At 25.4% G+C, this 12,695-nt stretch overlaps 1 protein-coding gene across 1 annotated transcript; it reads right to left on the minus strand.

Moving 5' to 3' along the window:
• Positions 1 to 3,625: 3,625 nt before the first annotated feature.
• On the minus strand, positions 3,626 to 6,373 carry LOC130944000 (transcription initiation factor IIA subunit 2). Its single transcript, XM_057872114.1, has 4 exons — positions 6,250 to 6,373; positions 5,955 to 6,096; positions 5,759 to 5,809; positions 3,626 to 4,053 (listed from the first exon to the last, which is right to left on the minus strand). The coding sequence occupies exons 2-4, from the start codon at positions 6,081 to 6,083 to the stop codon at positions 3,913 to 3,915; spliced, it is 321 nt and encodes a 106-aa protein (XP_057728097.1). The 5' UTR covers positions 6,084 to 6,096; positions 6,250 to 6,373; the 3' UTR covers positions 3,626 to 3,912.
• Between the last annotated feature and the right edge of the window lie 6,322 nt (positions 6,374 to 12,695).

Here is a 12,695-nt window from a genome sequence, read left to right on the forward strand (position 1 = left end):
AATAAAGTAAAAACAAGGATGGAATATGAAAAGGGATGAGGATAACCTACCAGGTGGAGGGAAGAGAGACGTAGGTCGGCGATTAAAGGAGCAACGACGGCGACAACAGTGGTAGAAGCGACGAAAACGGCGACGACAGAGCGACCAACGCGTCGCCAGGAGCACCTAGCCGAGTTCACTCAGTTGGTGGTGGTCGACGCTGATGAAGGGGCTATCGGAGTTGGTTTGGGGGGGAGAGAGAGAGAGAGTAGTTAAAAAATGAGGGGGAAGAAGCTTTGCAGTTCGAATTTAGGACAAAATTATCGACAAAAAATTCCGACTGTAACGCTTTGAAAGTGATTAAAACACAGCGTTGCACTAATCATGGATTATCGATGGATAAATTCGATGGTAATCTGGGTCCCAATTTTTCTTTTCTTTTCCTTTAATTATTATCGTCGAAAAATCAAATCCGATGGTAACCTTTATATCCGATGAATTTATTCCAAATTCGCCAATAAATCTGCTGCTAATGTCCGACATTAAATTTGACGATAAATCTGACGATATTCACCATTTTTCTTGTAGTGTGTATTTATGTATAAATACATGTATTCAGGGACGAAGCTACGTATAAAACAGGGAGGCAGTGGCCCTCCAAAAGAAAAAAATTTGTTTACAAATATAATAAAAAATAAAAGAATGCCCCCCACCCCCCAAAATAATATCTAGTCTCCTCCTGTTTTAAAAAATGTATGGTTGTCTCTAATTATCTTTCAATGCAGCAAAAAATAATTGAAAAGTTGTGTGTTCTTTAGGCTATAAGCCAGTCTCCTCCTGTTTTAAAAAATGTATGGTTGTCTCTAATTATCTTTCAATGCAGCAAAGAGTAATTGAAAAGTTGTGTGTTCTTTAGGCTATAAGCCATATGCTTAATTAAAAAAAAAATCTTAATTTATATTAAAAATAAAGAATTTAAAAGGACAGCAACAACAAGCCAACAAATTACTTCTTCCATTCTTTTCTCTTTTTTCAATTAAAAAATAAAACATCATTCCATATTTTTATTATTACAACTTAAAAAATAATAAATAGTCTTTGGTCTTTCATTATCATCTCTCATTTTTCTTTTTTTATAAGTTATTTTTTTATTTGTTTTTTTTAATAATTTATATATTTATTTATTTATCTAGTTTATAATCTTATAATATTAATTTAGGTTTTTAAAAAAAATTAAAGATGATGATCATGTAATTATAATGCTATCATTGTATTATTTTTAATTTTGTTTCATTATTAATTGTTTGTGATATTAATATTATTAATTTACAAAAAATAAAATAAATTGAGTTTAGTTAAGTTGCATAATGTTTATCTTATTATCTATGTAAATTTTTAATAATAGATGACTTTGAATCAAGAAAAAAACGTCGAGCTCAATTGTCTATGTAAATTACAAATTTTAACTTACTTCAACTCTAATAATATTATTATTAATTTTTTCATTGCATAAGTTATAGTTGTGATTTAAATTATTTACATGAAACATAATACATTTTTTTAATAATTTTGTAGAAAACGTCTAAAAAAAATTGAATAGTATTCAAACATTCTAAAAGTAAGTATGCAACCTATATTTACAATATTTAAAATTAATTTTGAGATATTTGTGTTTAATTATTTTAATATATAATATCTTCAATTATTTTATAAAAAATTAATTCTAAGTTTAAGTTGTTATTTTTAATTAAAATAAAAAATTAAAAAATATTAACCCCTACTAAATATGGTCTAACTTCACTTCTGCATATATTATTTAATGTATATAATATATTTTAACATGAATTAAATCTCAAAATGGTTCCTAAACTTGTAATCAAATTTTAAATTCGTTCCTCAACTTAAAACTACTCCAAAATTGTTTGTGTCTGAGATATATATTTTTTGGCGAATATTCCCAAAAAGAATAACAACGTGTATAAAAAAAGTTACGATAGACAACCAATAACTATATTACATAACAATTATAAGATTTTAACTCAATTTAATCTCTATTATTGGTTTATAATTTAATCACAATTTAAGCTCGAGAAATTGTGTTGCACCATTTAGAAGCCATCTTCCTGCGTCTTCAACAAACCACCAACGTCGTTCGAGGCTCCTCAATCCCCTTTCCCCTATCTCCTTGTTTTGTTTCCTTTTCATCGTCGTTCTTCCTTATTGCCATGGTCCGTCTGCGTCACTCTGGTCATCTTCTTCTTAGTCTTCATTTCCATCGATGTCATCGTTTTCTTCTCTTGCTTCGTGTATGTTGTTTTTCATCGCTGTTCCATCTCTCAATCTTTGTCTCGTCCTCTTCTCTTATATGTCGTTGTTTCCTCTTCATCATTATTTCTATGTCTTCCCAACAATTACTTGGTTAATTAGTTTAAGTATACTTGAAATTGATAAATGAGTTTATAAATTTTGCTTAATTTCTCAATATTGAAATTGATGAGTTCTGCTTAATTTCATAATTATTTATAGATGATTATTGAAAACATGGGTATAATTGCTTTATTTGTAGGTACAGTTGCAGTGCTTAGGTTTATTCGGTCACTCTTCTTGACCACCTCAATTTTTAATTTTTCTCCACAAATTAAAAGAATTCAAATATTCAAGTACATTAGTTGTTGCTTTTTCTTTAGTGCAATATTATGAAACCCTTGAGCTAAGAGTAAGATTGTGTGTCCAATTTTATTTATTTCCTTCTTTTACAATTAATTCAAGATGTATCTAAGTTTGTGGATTTTAGGTGAACTCTTGAATTTCATTACCTTGATTTATTGAGTGGTTAGTTGATTGTAATTGGATGCTAAGAACTGGGGGTTATTGTAAGAGAAAAAGAAATGGGATGTTGAGTGAGATTGATGGGTTGAGGAAGGAGGACAGCGGTCGGCATCGTCGTCTCATGGTAGTGCCAAACATAAATCACATTAACACAAACTTATTTTTTATTAAAATCAATTTTATACAAATTACAGTTTACAAACTGTAATTCAAATACCCATGTTGTTTCTTCTTATAAGCTTAAGCTTTTAAAAAAAATAATATCATGATATATATTAAAAATAACCATTAAATATAACCATTAATATTGTCACTACTCCTATCAACTTAAACTATAAGAGGAATGGTATCACGACATTTTTTAGCGTATAGTTAACATAGATGACATTTATTATAAGACTTCGTAAATGGTTATATGAATATTGCAACTTTTTAGGAATATAAGTTCTTAAATTTTAGAAATAATTCTATGGTAGACAATTATAATGAAAAACTTTATTAAAATGCGAATAATATCATTATATTTAAAGTTGTACTCTATGCACTCTAAAAATTAAATTCAATTCTTTGATTAAATAACACTAATTAGTAATTATTATTCCTAATTGTTATGGTGATATGTTAGATCTATATCACCAGTTTGAAAGGATGAAATAAACGTTTCAATGAGAGAACTTATCTTTACAAAAATAACAACTTTTAGAGAATATTATAATTTGTCAGGTTTTAGTTATGTGGACGTCAGTTAACCGCTGTAGGTTAAGTAACTCTAACACGTCCAAAAATCGTTTTTACGTTATAAGAGGGTCAAAAATCACAATCTGAAACAGCCATCCTTCAACCATAATATCCTTGGAGACAATAAGTTCGTTTATAAAGAAGTACAGTGAAGGAGAGTATTCTCATTCAATTAAACATGTAGCATTCTGAATGTAACATTAACTAAATAAAGGTGTGAAGATTAATGGCTTTAAAATCCATATTGTTACGTGGTTGCTGTTCATTCGAGAATTAAGATCATCTTTGACTATGACACCACCATTCCCATGATACAAGCAAATGACAACAACTCCTTCATCCACAGTCCATGGAAATTCAGCAAGTTTATTGTGTGAGTAACTTTGAATCACATGCCACAATTTTAACTCTTCCAACATTCTCTTGACAGTCATCAGTCTTAATCAATGCATCTTGTAACATGAAGGTCCAAACGTTGTCACAAAATCTGTATGTGTGGAGATGTCCCTGTGAAATTGGACAAACAAAAAGAAAAGGAAAACAGAACAAGTCAGATTTTTCTTACAAAGAAGAAAGGAAAGCAAGGAAGAGTTAATGTACCATTTCTCACAAAGAAAATAAGTACGAATCTAAAATAAGGAATATGATGATTGACTAACTTGAGATTGCTTTGAGAATAGCTACTCCGAACCTTTTTTTTTTTATAAATTGGATAGAAAAGGAAGAATTTTGTTAAGTGAGAAGGAATTTACGATGACAATATTTACCATGTAACAAAGCATGCCAATCCTTTTGCATGTTAGAGCAAACTATATGTTGAACACTAAAGGAGAGCAAAAAAAAGGGGTAATCCTCCCAAATAAAATCAACAAATGAAAGGAATTGTTGAAAAATCTAGAGTTGCCGTGTTGATGAACTGCATTATTAACATGAAATATCAACCCACAATAAAATTTGACACCAAAATTTAAAGAAACATCAAGCCTTCCCTTTTCAACATGCATTCAGCAGCAGGCTCTAATACAGTTAAAAGTTAAAACAATGTGTAAATTGATCAACTTTCAATCACATGCTTTCATTACATCACCCTATATTCCATTAAAGTAAAAGAGTGATTGGAGAGCATTCTTGAAGCAAAAAATGTTACTACTTATATACACAAAATAACAAATCTCTAAAAAGGCCAGACAACTGATGTTGACATCATCTTCTATTATGAGTAGAAAAATTTATGTCAATATTGATCATTATAGACAGTTTTGTCGACAAAAAGCCACTAAGGAAAACAATGGAGTGCAACTAAGGGCGACAAAGAAAGCTCTTCTTTCAGACTGCAGATCAATATACAATGATAAAATGTTGCTGCAAGCTTAGACTACATTAATTTTAAATACACAATTAAAATGCAACAGAAAAATGTCAATATCCTTTCTATCTTATCCAGATTATCAAGGACTCAATAGTCAATATATATGCAAACTATCAATGACTCAAGATCTCTGTTATATAGCTTCAATTTAAATCTAAATATTTCCCCCTCTCTTTATTCTTAGCTATCTTCATATGCCATATGCATTCCTTGAGTATTAGGGCTAGGATAACGAGTTTTGTCGAAGGGAATAATAAAAATCTTCATATTGAACTATCAATTAGCACTATCTTAGATCACTTTGAACCTCTTGATGAAAGATGATAAAATTAGCACTTCTAATTATGAAAACACTTAACATATAGTATACTAAATTTCAAAAATTTATTCGTTGCTAGTTATACTTGGAAGATTTCAAACAACAGAAGTACTTAAGGATACACACAGCAACATGACGAATGGTACAAAAATGGCTGATAAAAAATTAACAAATATATATTTTTGTCAAATATTTTTCCCTTTATTTGCATTTCACTCATGATTCTACCATTCCATGTTTTCATACGGTGCATTATTCTCAGAAAAACATTTGAAGTTGCTTATCTAAGCCAAATGGTATTACTCTTCAAACATTTGCTATTTACTATTAAAAACCAGCAATCAACAATCATTACAAGTTATAAAACTCATCAGGTTACCAACCTTACTCTAAGGTTATATAACAGTTCATGACAAGTCCACAACAACAATAACAAAAGAAGCAAGCAAGTCCAAATCAAATCTAATTTATCCTAAAAGACAAAACCTCATGTCACATCAAAACAAAGGAGCATATTTTGGTACCTTAATGGAGACCTTGCTCTTAACTTGTGTTTCCAATGCTTCAGCCATGGACTACAAAATCCACACACCATTAAAATAAACAACATGTTGAACACACAATATCGTGAAGCTTCAAAATTGAGGCAAAAAAACACGAACAGAAAGAAAGAAAATAAGAACCATATCAAAGAGCATATATATATAAGAATAATTTTACCTTATCAAACTGAACGAGAACCTGAATAGCAAGCTCTGGGCTAAGGGTTCCGTTTTGAACCATCTCGTCCAAAGTCTCCGTGAGGCACATTCCGATCGTTGATCTACGGTACAACTCGAACGTCGCCATTATTGGACGATAACTGCAAAAATTCATGTTAAAAAAATGTGCATGTTAACGAAGAAAACAGAGAATATAATTAAAAAAAGGTCAATAATTAAAAGAAAAAAAGAAAGAAAGAAAGAAAATATTGCAGTGATGAAAGGAAAGAAGTAAGATCCAGGATTTGGAATACGTGATGAGAAATCGAGAAATGGATTTGGAAGAGTTGAGTGAAGTTTATTGTCGTTATTGTTCGTTGAGCTCTGGTTCAATTCTTCTTCCTTCGTTTTCCCTCGATTTGATTTGGGGCTTTATATACCCTAGCGTTCGGAGCTGGAGGTATATATAAGGGGGAGCATGGAGGTCAATGTGCAATGACACTTTTACCCTCATTCATTTTCTTCAGTTCCATGTGACATGCATGTGAGTATGTGACTACTGCAAAGACAAACTATTCTCTAGATGTTGCTTTATTAGTTTTTTTATGTTATATATCTAACTCTTTTTATGAAATAAATTTAATTAAATTAAATAATAAAATTTAAAATAATATTATTTATAATTAATTTTTGTTAATATTAAATTAATTTAGTTAAATTTAATTAACAAAAATACTTAAATGTATAGTATAATTTTTTTTCTAATGGATTTAATTAAGATGTGTAATAAATTTCTAAAAGTTTACTTATTAAAAAAAATTTATAAAAAATATAAAGGTTAAATTTTTTTATATATATGCTCTTTGTTTAAAAGTTAAATCTTTTTAAATAAGTATCTTAAGATATTATTAAAATAATTTGTTATAAATTTTTATATTTTTAATATAAAATAAATATTTAAAAACTTAAATTTTTTATATTTTAATATATTTTTTATATTTAATATTATTGTTTGACTCGTTAGTTAATTCTATAAAGTTATTATCCTAATGTATGTTGATGAAAATTCTTATTTAAAAAAAATAATTATTCATACGAAGATATTTTTTATGTGAAGATGATAATAAAAAATTATTAAATAATTTAATATTTTGACTAAATTATTTAACAAGTAACATATTTTTGTATTTCAACTGTTGTGAATGAACAACCACCTTTTTTTAAAACATTAATTTTCAATTCAACGCATTTGGGATGGGTTTTTTGTTTTAATTCTTCCTTAATTTAGCGCTTGTTTTTTCAAAATCTGATAAATAAATAAATAATTAGTAATTAATTTTTATTTATTCACATTTTTATCATTTTAATACATATAAATTTATCATACCGAAACACATATTAAACTTTATATAACATCATAGAAAAAAATAGCGCACACACTTAAAAGAGACTTTATTAGATTTACTTTCTAAAAATACTTGGTTACCCAATACGTTTATTAATCAAAATCACAATACTGAAAAAAAAAATCTTTTGTCTTTATTTCTTGTTCATCTAATTTTGATCCCTCTTTATCTTTTCTGAATCTTAAACTCTTCTACAATACCATAATATTACATTTATATAGTAAAAGTGTAAAACCAACGGGTATGTCTAAAATAAACACAATAATTATGTATTTATTAAATATGTTACATTTATATAAACTATTAGATTATATTAGATGGAAATCAAAGGTAAATATAATAAAGGATTAATCTCTACATATATAAGTGTTTTGCGCTTACAAACTTTACAAGTTTGAATAAAATAAAACACACTAAACGCACTGCTTATGTTACGTGCCTTTTTAACAAATTTTTAAATCAATTCAAATCAATTAACACACAAATATATAACTTCCATTTTTTAAAAGATTTTGTTTTTTTTTTTTCGAATTTTTTGCCAAATTTGTTGGGTCTCCTTCTTACTTCGTTTGTTTTTTCAAAGATAATGGAACTTCAAAAATACACCCAAACGATTACGGAAATATCCCACACGATTACAGAAATACCCTTAAACGATTACAGAAATATACCCAAACGGTTACCGAAATGATTACAGAAATACACCAAAAGAATTACAAAAATACACCCAAAGATTTAAGAAATATACCCAAAACATGGAGGAGGCAGTATATTTCATCTTGAAATCTTTTAATATTTTGTTGGTTAAAGATGAGGCACATGACAGAAACAATCTAGAAAAAATATAAAAGAACAGTAAAATAGTACTTTGAATAATGTTTCTTCATTTTTTCTGGTGATTTTTTATGGAGATTTGTATCTATTCTTCTTGATTTCTTCTACTCTTGGAGAGGAGTTGGAACGTATCTTTTGTTTTGAATGTCGCTTGAATCTTGACAGTTTGCATTTTGATTGAAGAAGAAGAGGAAGAGTGCGAATCTTGACGGTTTGCGTTTTGATTGAGGAAGAAGAGAAGAGTGCGGTATAATGAATGCGTGTTTTTTCTTGGACTTGAACCTAACTTGTATAGCTTATAAGCCAAAAAGGCTTGTATGTGTAGCAGACCTCAAATATAAAAGAAGAACATTGATGGACTCTAATAAATACAGAATATCCTAATACATAGCTAAATATTTTAAATGACAATATTTTAATATGCAATACTTTAAATAGCAACAGAATCTTTTATTTTTAAATAATTAAATATAAAATATATAAATAAAAATATATGAGTCTTTTTTATTCATTAAAATTAATTATTATGAAAAAAACTTGTAATATTAAAAAATTATATTAAAATAATATTTTAAACTATAACATAAAAATATAAAATAATTAAAATTTTATTTATATTACTTGACAAATAATTAAATTATTATATTCAAAATTTATTAACTAACTATTTTTGTTAAAGATAATATAATATAATATAAATTTCTATTAAAATATTTTTAAAATATAATGTATTTAAAATATTATATATAATACAAAAAATATAAATATTTTTATTCATTAAAATTAATTATTATGTAAAACATTTTCTATAATATTAAAAATTATATTAAAATAATATTTTAAATTACAACATAAAAATATAAAATAATTAAATTTTATTTTATATTACTTAATAAATAATTAAATTATTATATTTAATATTTAACTAACGGTTTTTATTAAAAATATTATTATATAATATAAATTTTTATTAAATATTCGTCTAAATATAGTTTATTTAAAATATTATATATAATATATAAAAATATTATTTCATAAAATTTTTTTAAAAAAATTAAAAAATCATATTTTTTTTATTTTTTTAGTGTGTGATTGTGTAAAAAAAAATTGGTGTACAAATATTTTTTACAAAATATTTTTTATTATATATAATTTATTAAAAATATATTTTGTTAAATCCAAGAGTAAAATATATAATTTTTTAATTTTAATATAACCAATTTAATATGTTATTTGATTTCACGTTATTATATTATTATAATTATTTAATATATAAAAAAATTAATAGATATTATATATATATATATATTAAAAAAATTACTACATATTTTATTATATAAATATAGAAGTTTTTTGTTTTAAAAAATATAAAATAGATAAATACAAAAAATATAAGTATTTTTTATTCATTAGGATTAATTAGTATACAATTTTTTTAAATGTTAAAAAATATATTAAAATAATATTTTAAACTATAATATAAAAATATAATAAAAATAATTATATTTATTTATTGGAAGTACATAAGAAGTACATAGTATATAAAATGTAATACCTCAATAGGCTTGTCGTAATATATTTCTCTAATAAAAATTGGATTAAAAATTTTATTTTTATTAGCACGCGCTCTCCAATTAAAATGTTAGAGGCCAAGATTATCCATAACTATTTTAATTATCAGCAGTTGAATATATTATGGCAAAATACTTCATAACATTTTATGTAGAAATGAAACACTCAAATTTCTCCATATAATTTGATACATATGGATGATGCGAAAGTGTATTCCATGACTTCTTTCTATATATGTATCTAAAGAAAGATTTTAATCTTGTAGGGAGTAGATTAACACACTTTTAAATGACTTTAGCTGCGAAATACAGATCATATCGCTTCTTCACCCTTTGTGGTGTAGTGTGGCCTCTAACGATTTTTTTACAACCCCAACAAACGGCTTTTATTATTATATATGACAAAATTATCCCATCTAAATTCTCCTCTATATATATTTGCCATATAGTCTAATATATAGGTTCGTAATTTGTTTTCATCTAAATTTGTATTATCCCATTTTAATTTTAAAAATTTAAAATCTTCGTAAACAAAATTCTTGTTCGGCTACTAAATCTTTGTCTAGTTTGAGAGAAAAATTAGATGCGTCAACCTCAATAGCATTTATGGGAAAATCGTTCACAATTTTTTTTACTTTTAATGGATTTCTTAACTTTAATCTAGATTATTTTTTATCAATACATGTAGACTTATTTGTTATAATTTTTTTAGTGAGAGTACATAAAGAGTACAAAATATATAAAATGTAATAACTCAATAGATATTTTTAAGGAAATTTTCATTCTCTTTTCTAATAACAATAACTTATTTTTTTCCTTGTAAAAATGTGTTAATCCACTCTCTAAAAGATTGGAATCTTTCCTTAAATACATCTAGAGAAGAAAATTTTGGGATACACTTTGGCATCATCTATATGTATCAAATTAAATGGAAAAATTCGAGTATTTCATTTCTACATAAAATGCTTTGGAGTATTTGCCATAATATATTTAACTACTGATAAGTAAAATAGTTCCAGACAATCTTAGCCTCCAACGTTCTAATTGGAGAGCGCTTGCCAATGAAAATAAAATTCTTAATCCAATTTTTATTGGAAGAACATATTACGACAATCCTATTGAGTTATTAGTAATCCCATTTCCACCAACCTCAGAAAGGAAGAAGAGAGTAAGTTTCCACAACACAAGACCATATCAGCAAGGAGAAGAGAGTAAATTTTCACAATATTGCAAAACAGTATGTTCTTGTCAGCATGTTCTTAACATCATGTTTTTAACTACAACATTCAGCCATTCAACAATAATACAAAATAGAATAAGTTTTCACTTTACAGCCTTAACAAAACACTAAAACAGAGTAACAAATTAACTGTTACAAAGCAGCAAAACACAAAAACATCAACATTAGGCGTTCTGAAATCAGAACCATACATTCTAACCAGGCGGCGGTGGTGGCGCTGAGGACCTGAGAACTCCTGCGACAGCGGTGGCGATTGGGCTGGGATTTGGGAAGGCTTCAGAGGGTTAGGTCATGTTAGTGAGAGTGTGAGACTGAGATGAATGAATGGGGGAAGAAGGAGGGTTCACGAGTGGTAACAGGATCGGGTTTCAATTTTTTTTTTTAACAATTAAAACGGCGCCGTTTTACTTTTTAGAGAAATTGGTCAGTCACCGATCCAGTCCAACCAACCGATTTTCATCCGTCTGATTTTCAGAACCTTGGTTATTACACTTTATTTATTATGTGCTCTTTATGTACTCCTACTTAATAAATATAATTTTAATATATTTTTTAATATTTAAAAAAATTGTATGATAATTAAACCTAATAAATAAAAAATACTTATATTTTTTGTATTTATTTTATATTTTTTAAAACAAAAAATTTCTATATTTATATAATAAACTATGTAGTAATTTTCTTAATATATATATAAAATATCTATTAATTTTTTTATATATTAAATAATTATAATAATATAATAACATTAAAATCAAATAACATATTAAATTTGTTACATTAAAACTAAAAAATTATATATTTTACTCTTGAATTTAACAAAATATATTTTTAATAAATTACATATAATGAAAATATTTTGTGAAATATATTTGTACACCAATTTTTCTTTGAAATACACACTAAAAAAATAAAAAAATATTTAAAAAAATAAAAAATAAAAAATAATTTTATTATAAATATATAATTATAAATATTATATATATGAAACTATAATGTTAAATTTAAAAAATAATTTTAAATTATTATTTAGTTAATATTACAACAAAATAAATATAAATAAGAAAGACTAGAGGAGAGAACTATGATGTGACATATATATTAAAAAGTCTAAAAAAAAGAATATATATCAATCTTATTATATTAGTCACTATTACACACACATATGATTCATATATGTAGTTGATACATATTATTTATTATTCAATTTTTTAAAAAATTATAAAATAATATTTTTATGTATTATATATAATATTTTAAATAAACTATATTTAGACAAATATTTGATGAAAAATTATATTATATAATAATATTTTTAACAAAAGTAGTTAGTAGTTAGTTAAGTATTGAATATAATAATTTAATTATTTATCAAGTAATATAAAATAAAATTTAATTATTTTATATTTATGTATTGTAGTTTAAAATATCATTTTAATATAATTTTTTAATATTATAGAAAATTTTTTACATAATAATTAATTTTAATGAATAAAAAATATTTATATCTTTTGTATTATATATAATATTTTAAATAAATTATATTTTTAAAATATTTTAATGAAAATTTTTATATTATATAATATTATCTTTAACAAAAATAGTTAGTTAATAAATTTTGAATATAATAATCTAATTATTTGTCAAGTAATATAAATAAAATTTTAATTATTTTATATTTTTTATGTTATAGTTTAAAATATTATTTT

This window comes from Arachis stenosperma, chromosome 8, assembly GCF_014773155.1.
Source record: "Arachis stenosperma cultivar V10309 chromosome 8, arast.V10309.gnm1.PFL2, whole genome shotgun sequence".
In the NCBI taxonomy this organism is placed as follows: domain Eukaryota; kingdom Viridiplantae; phylum Streptophyta; class Magnoliopsida; order Fabales; family Fabaceae; genus Arachis; species Arachis stenosperma.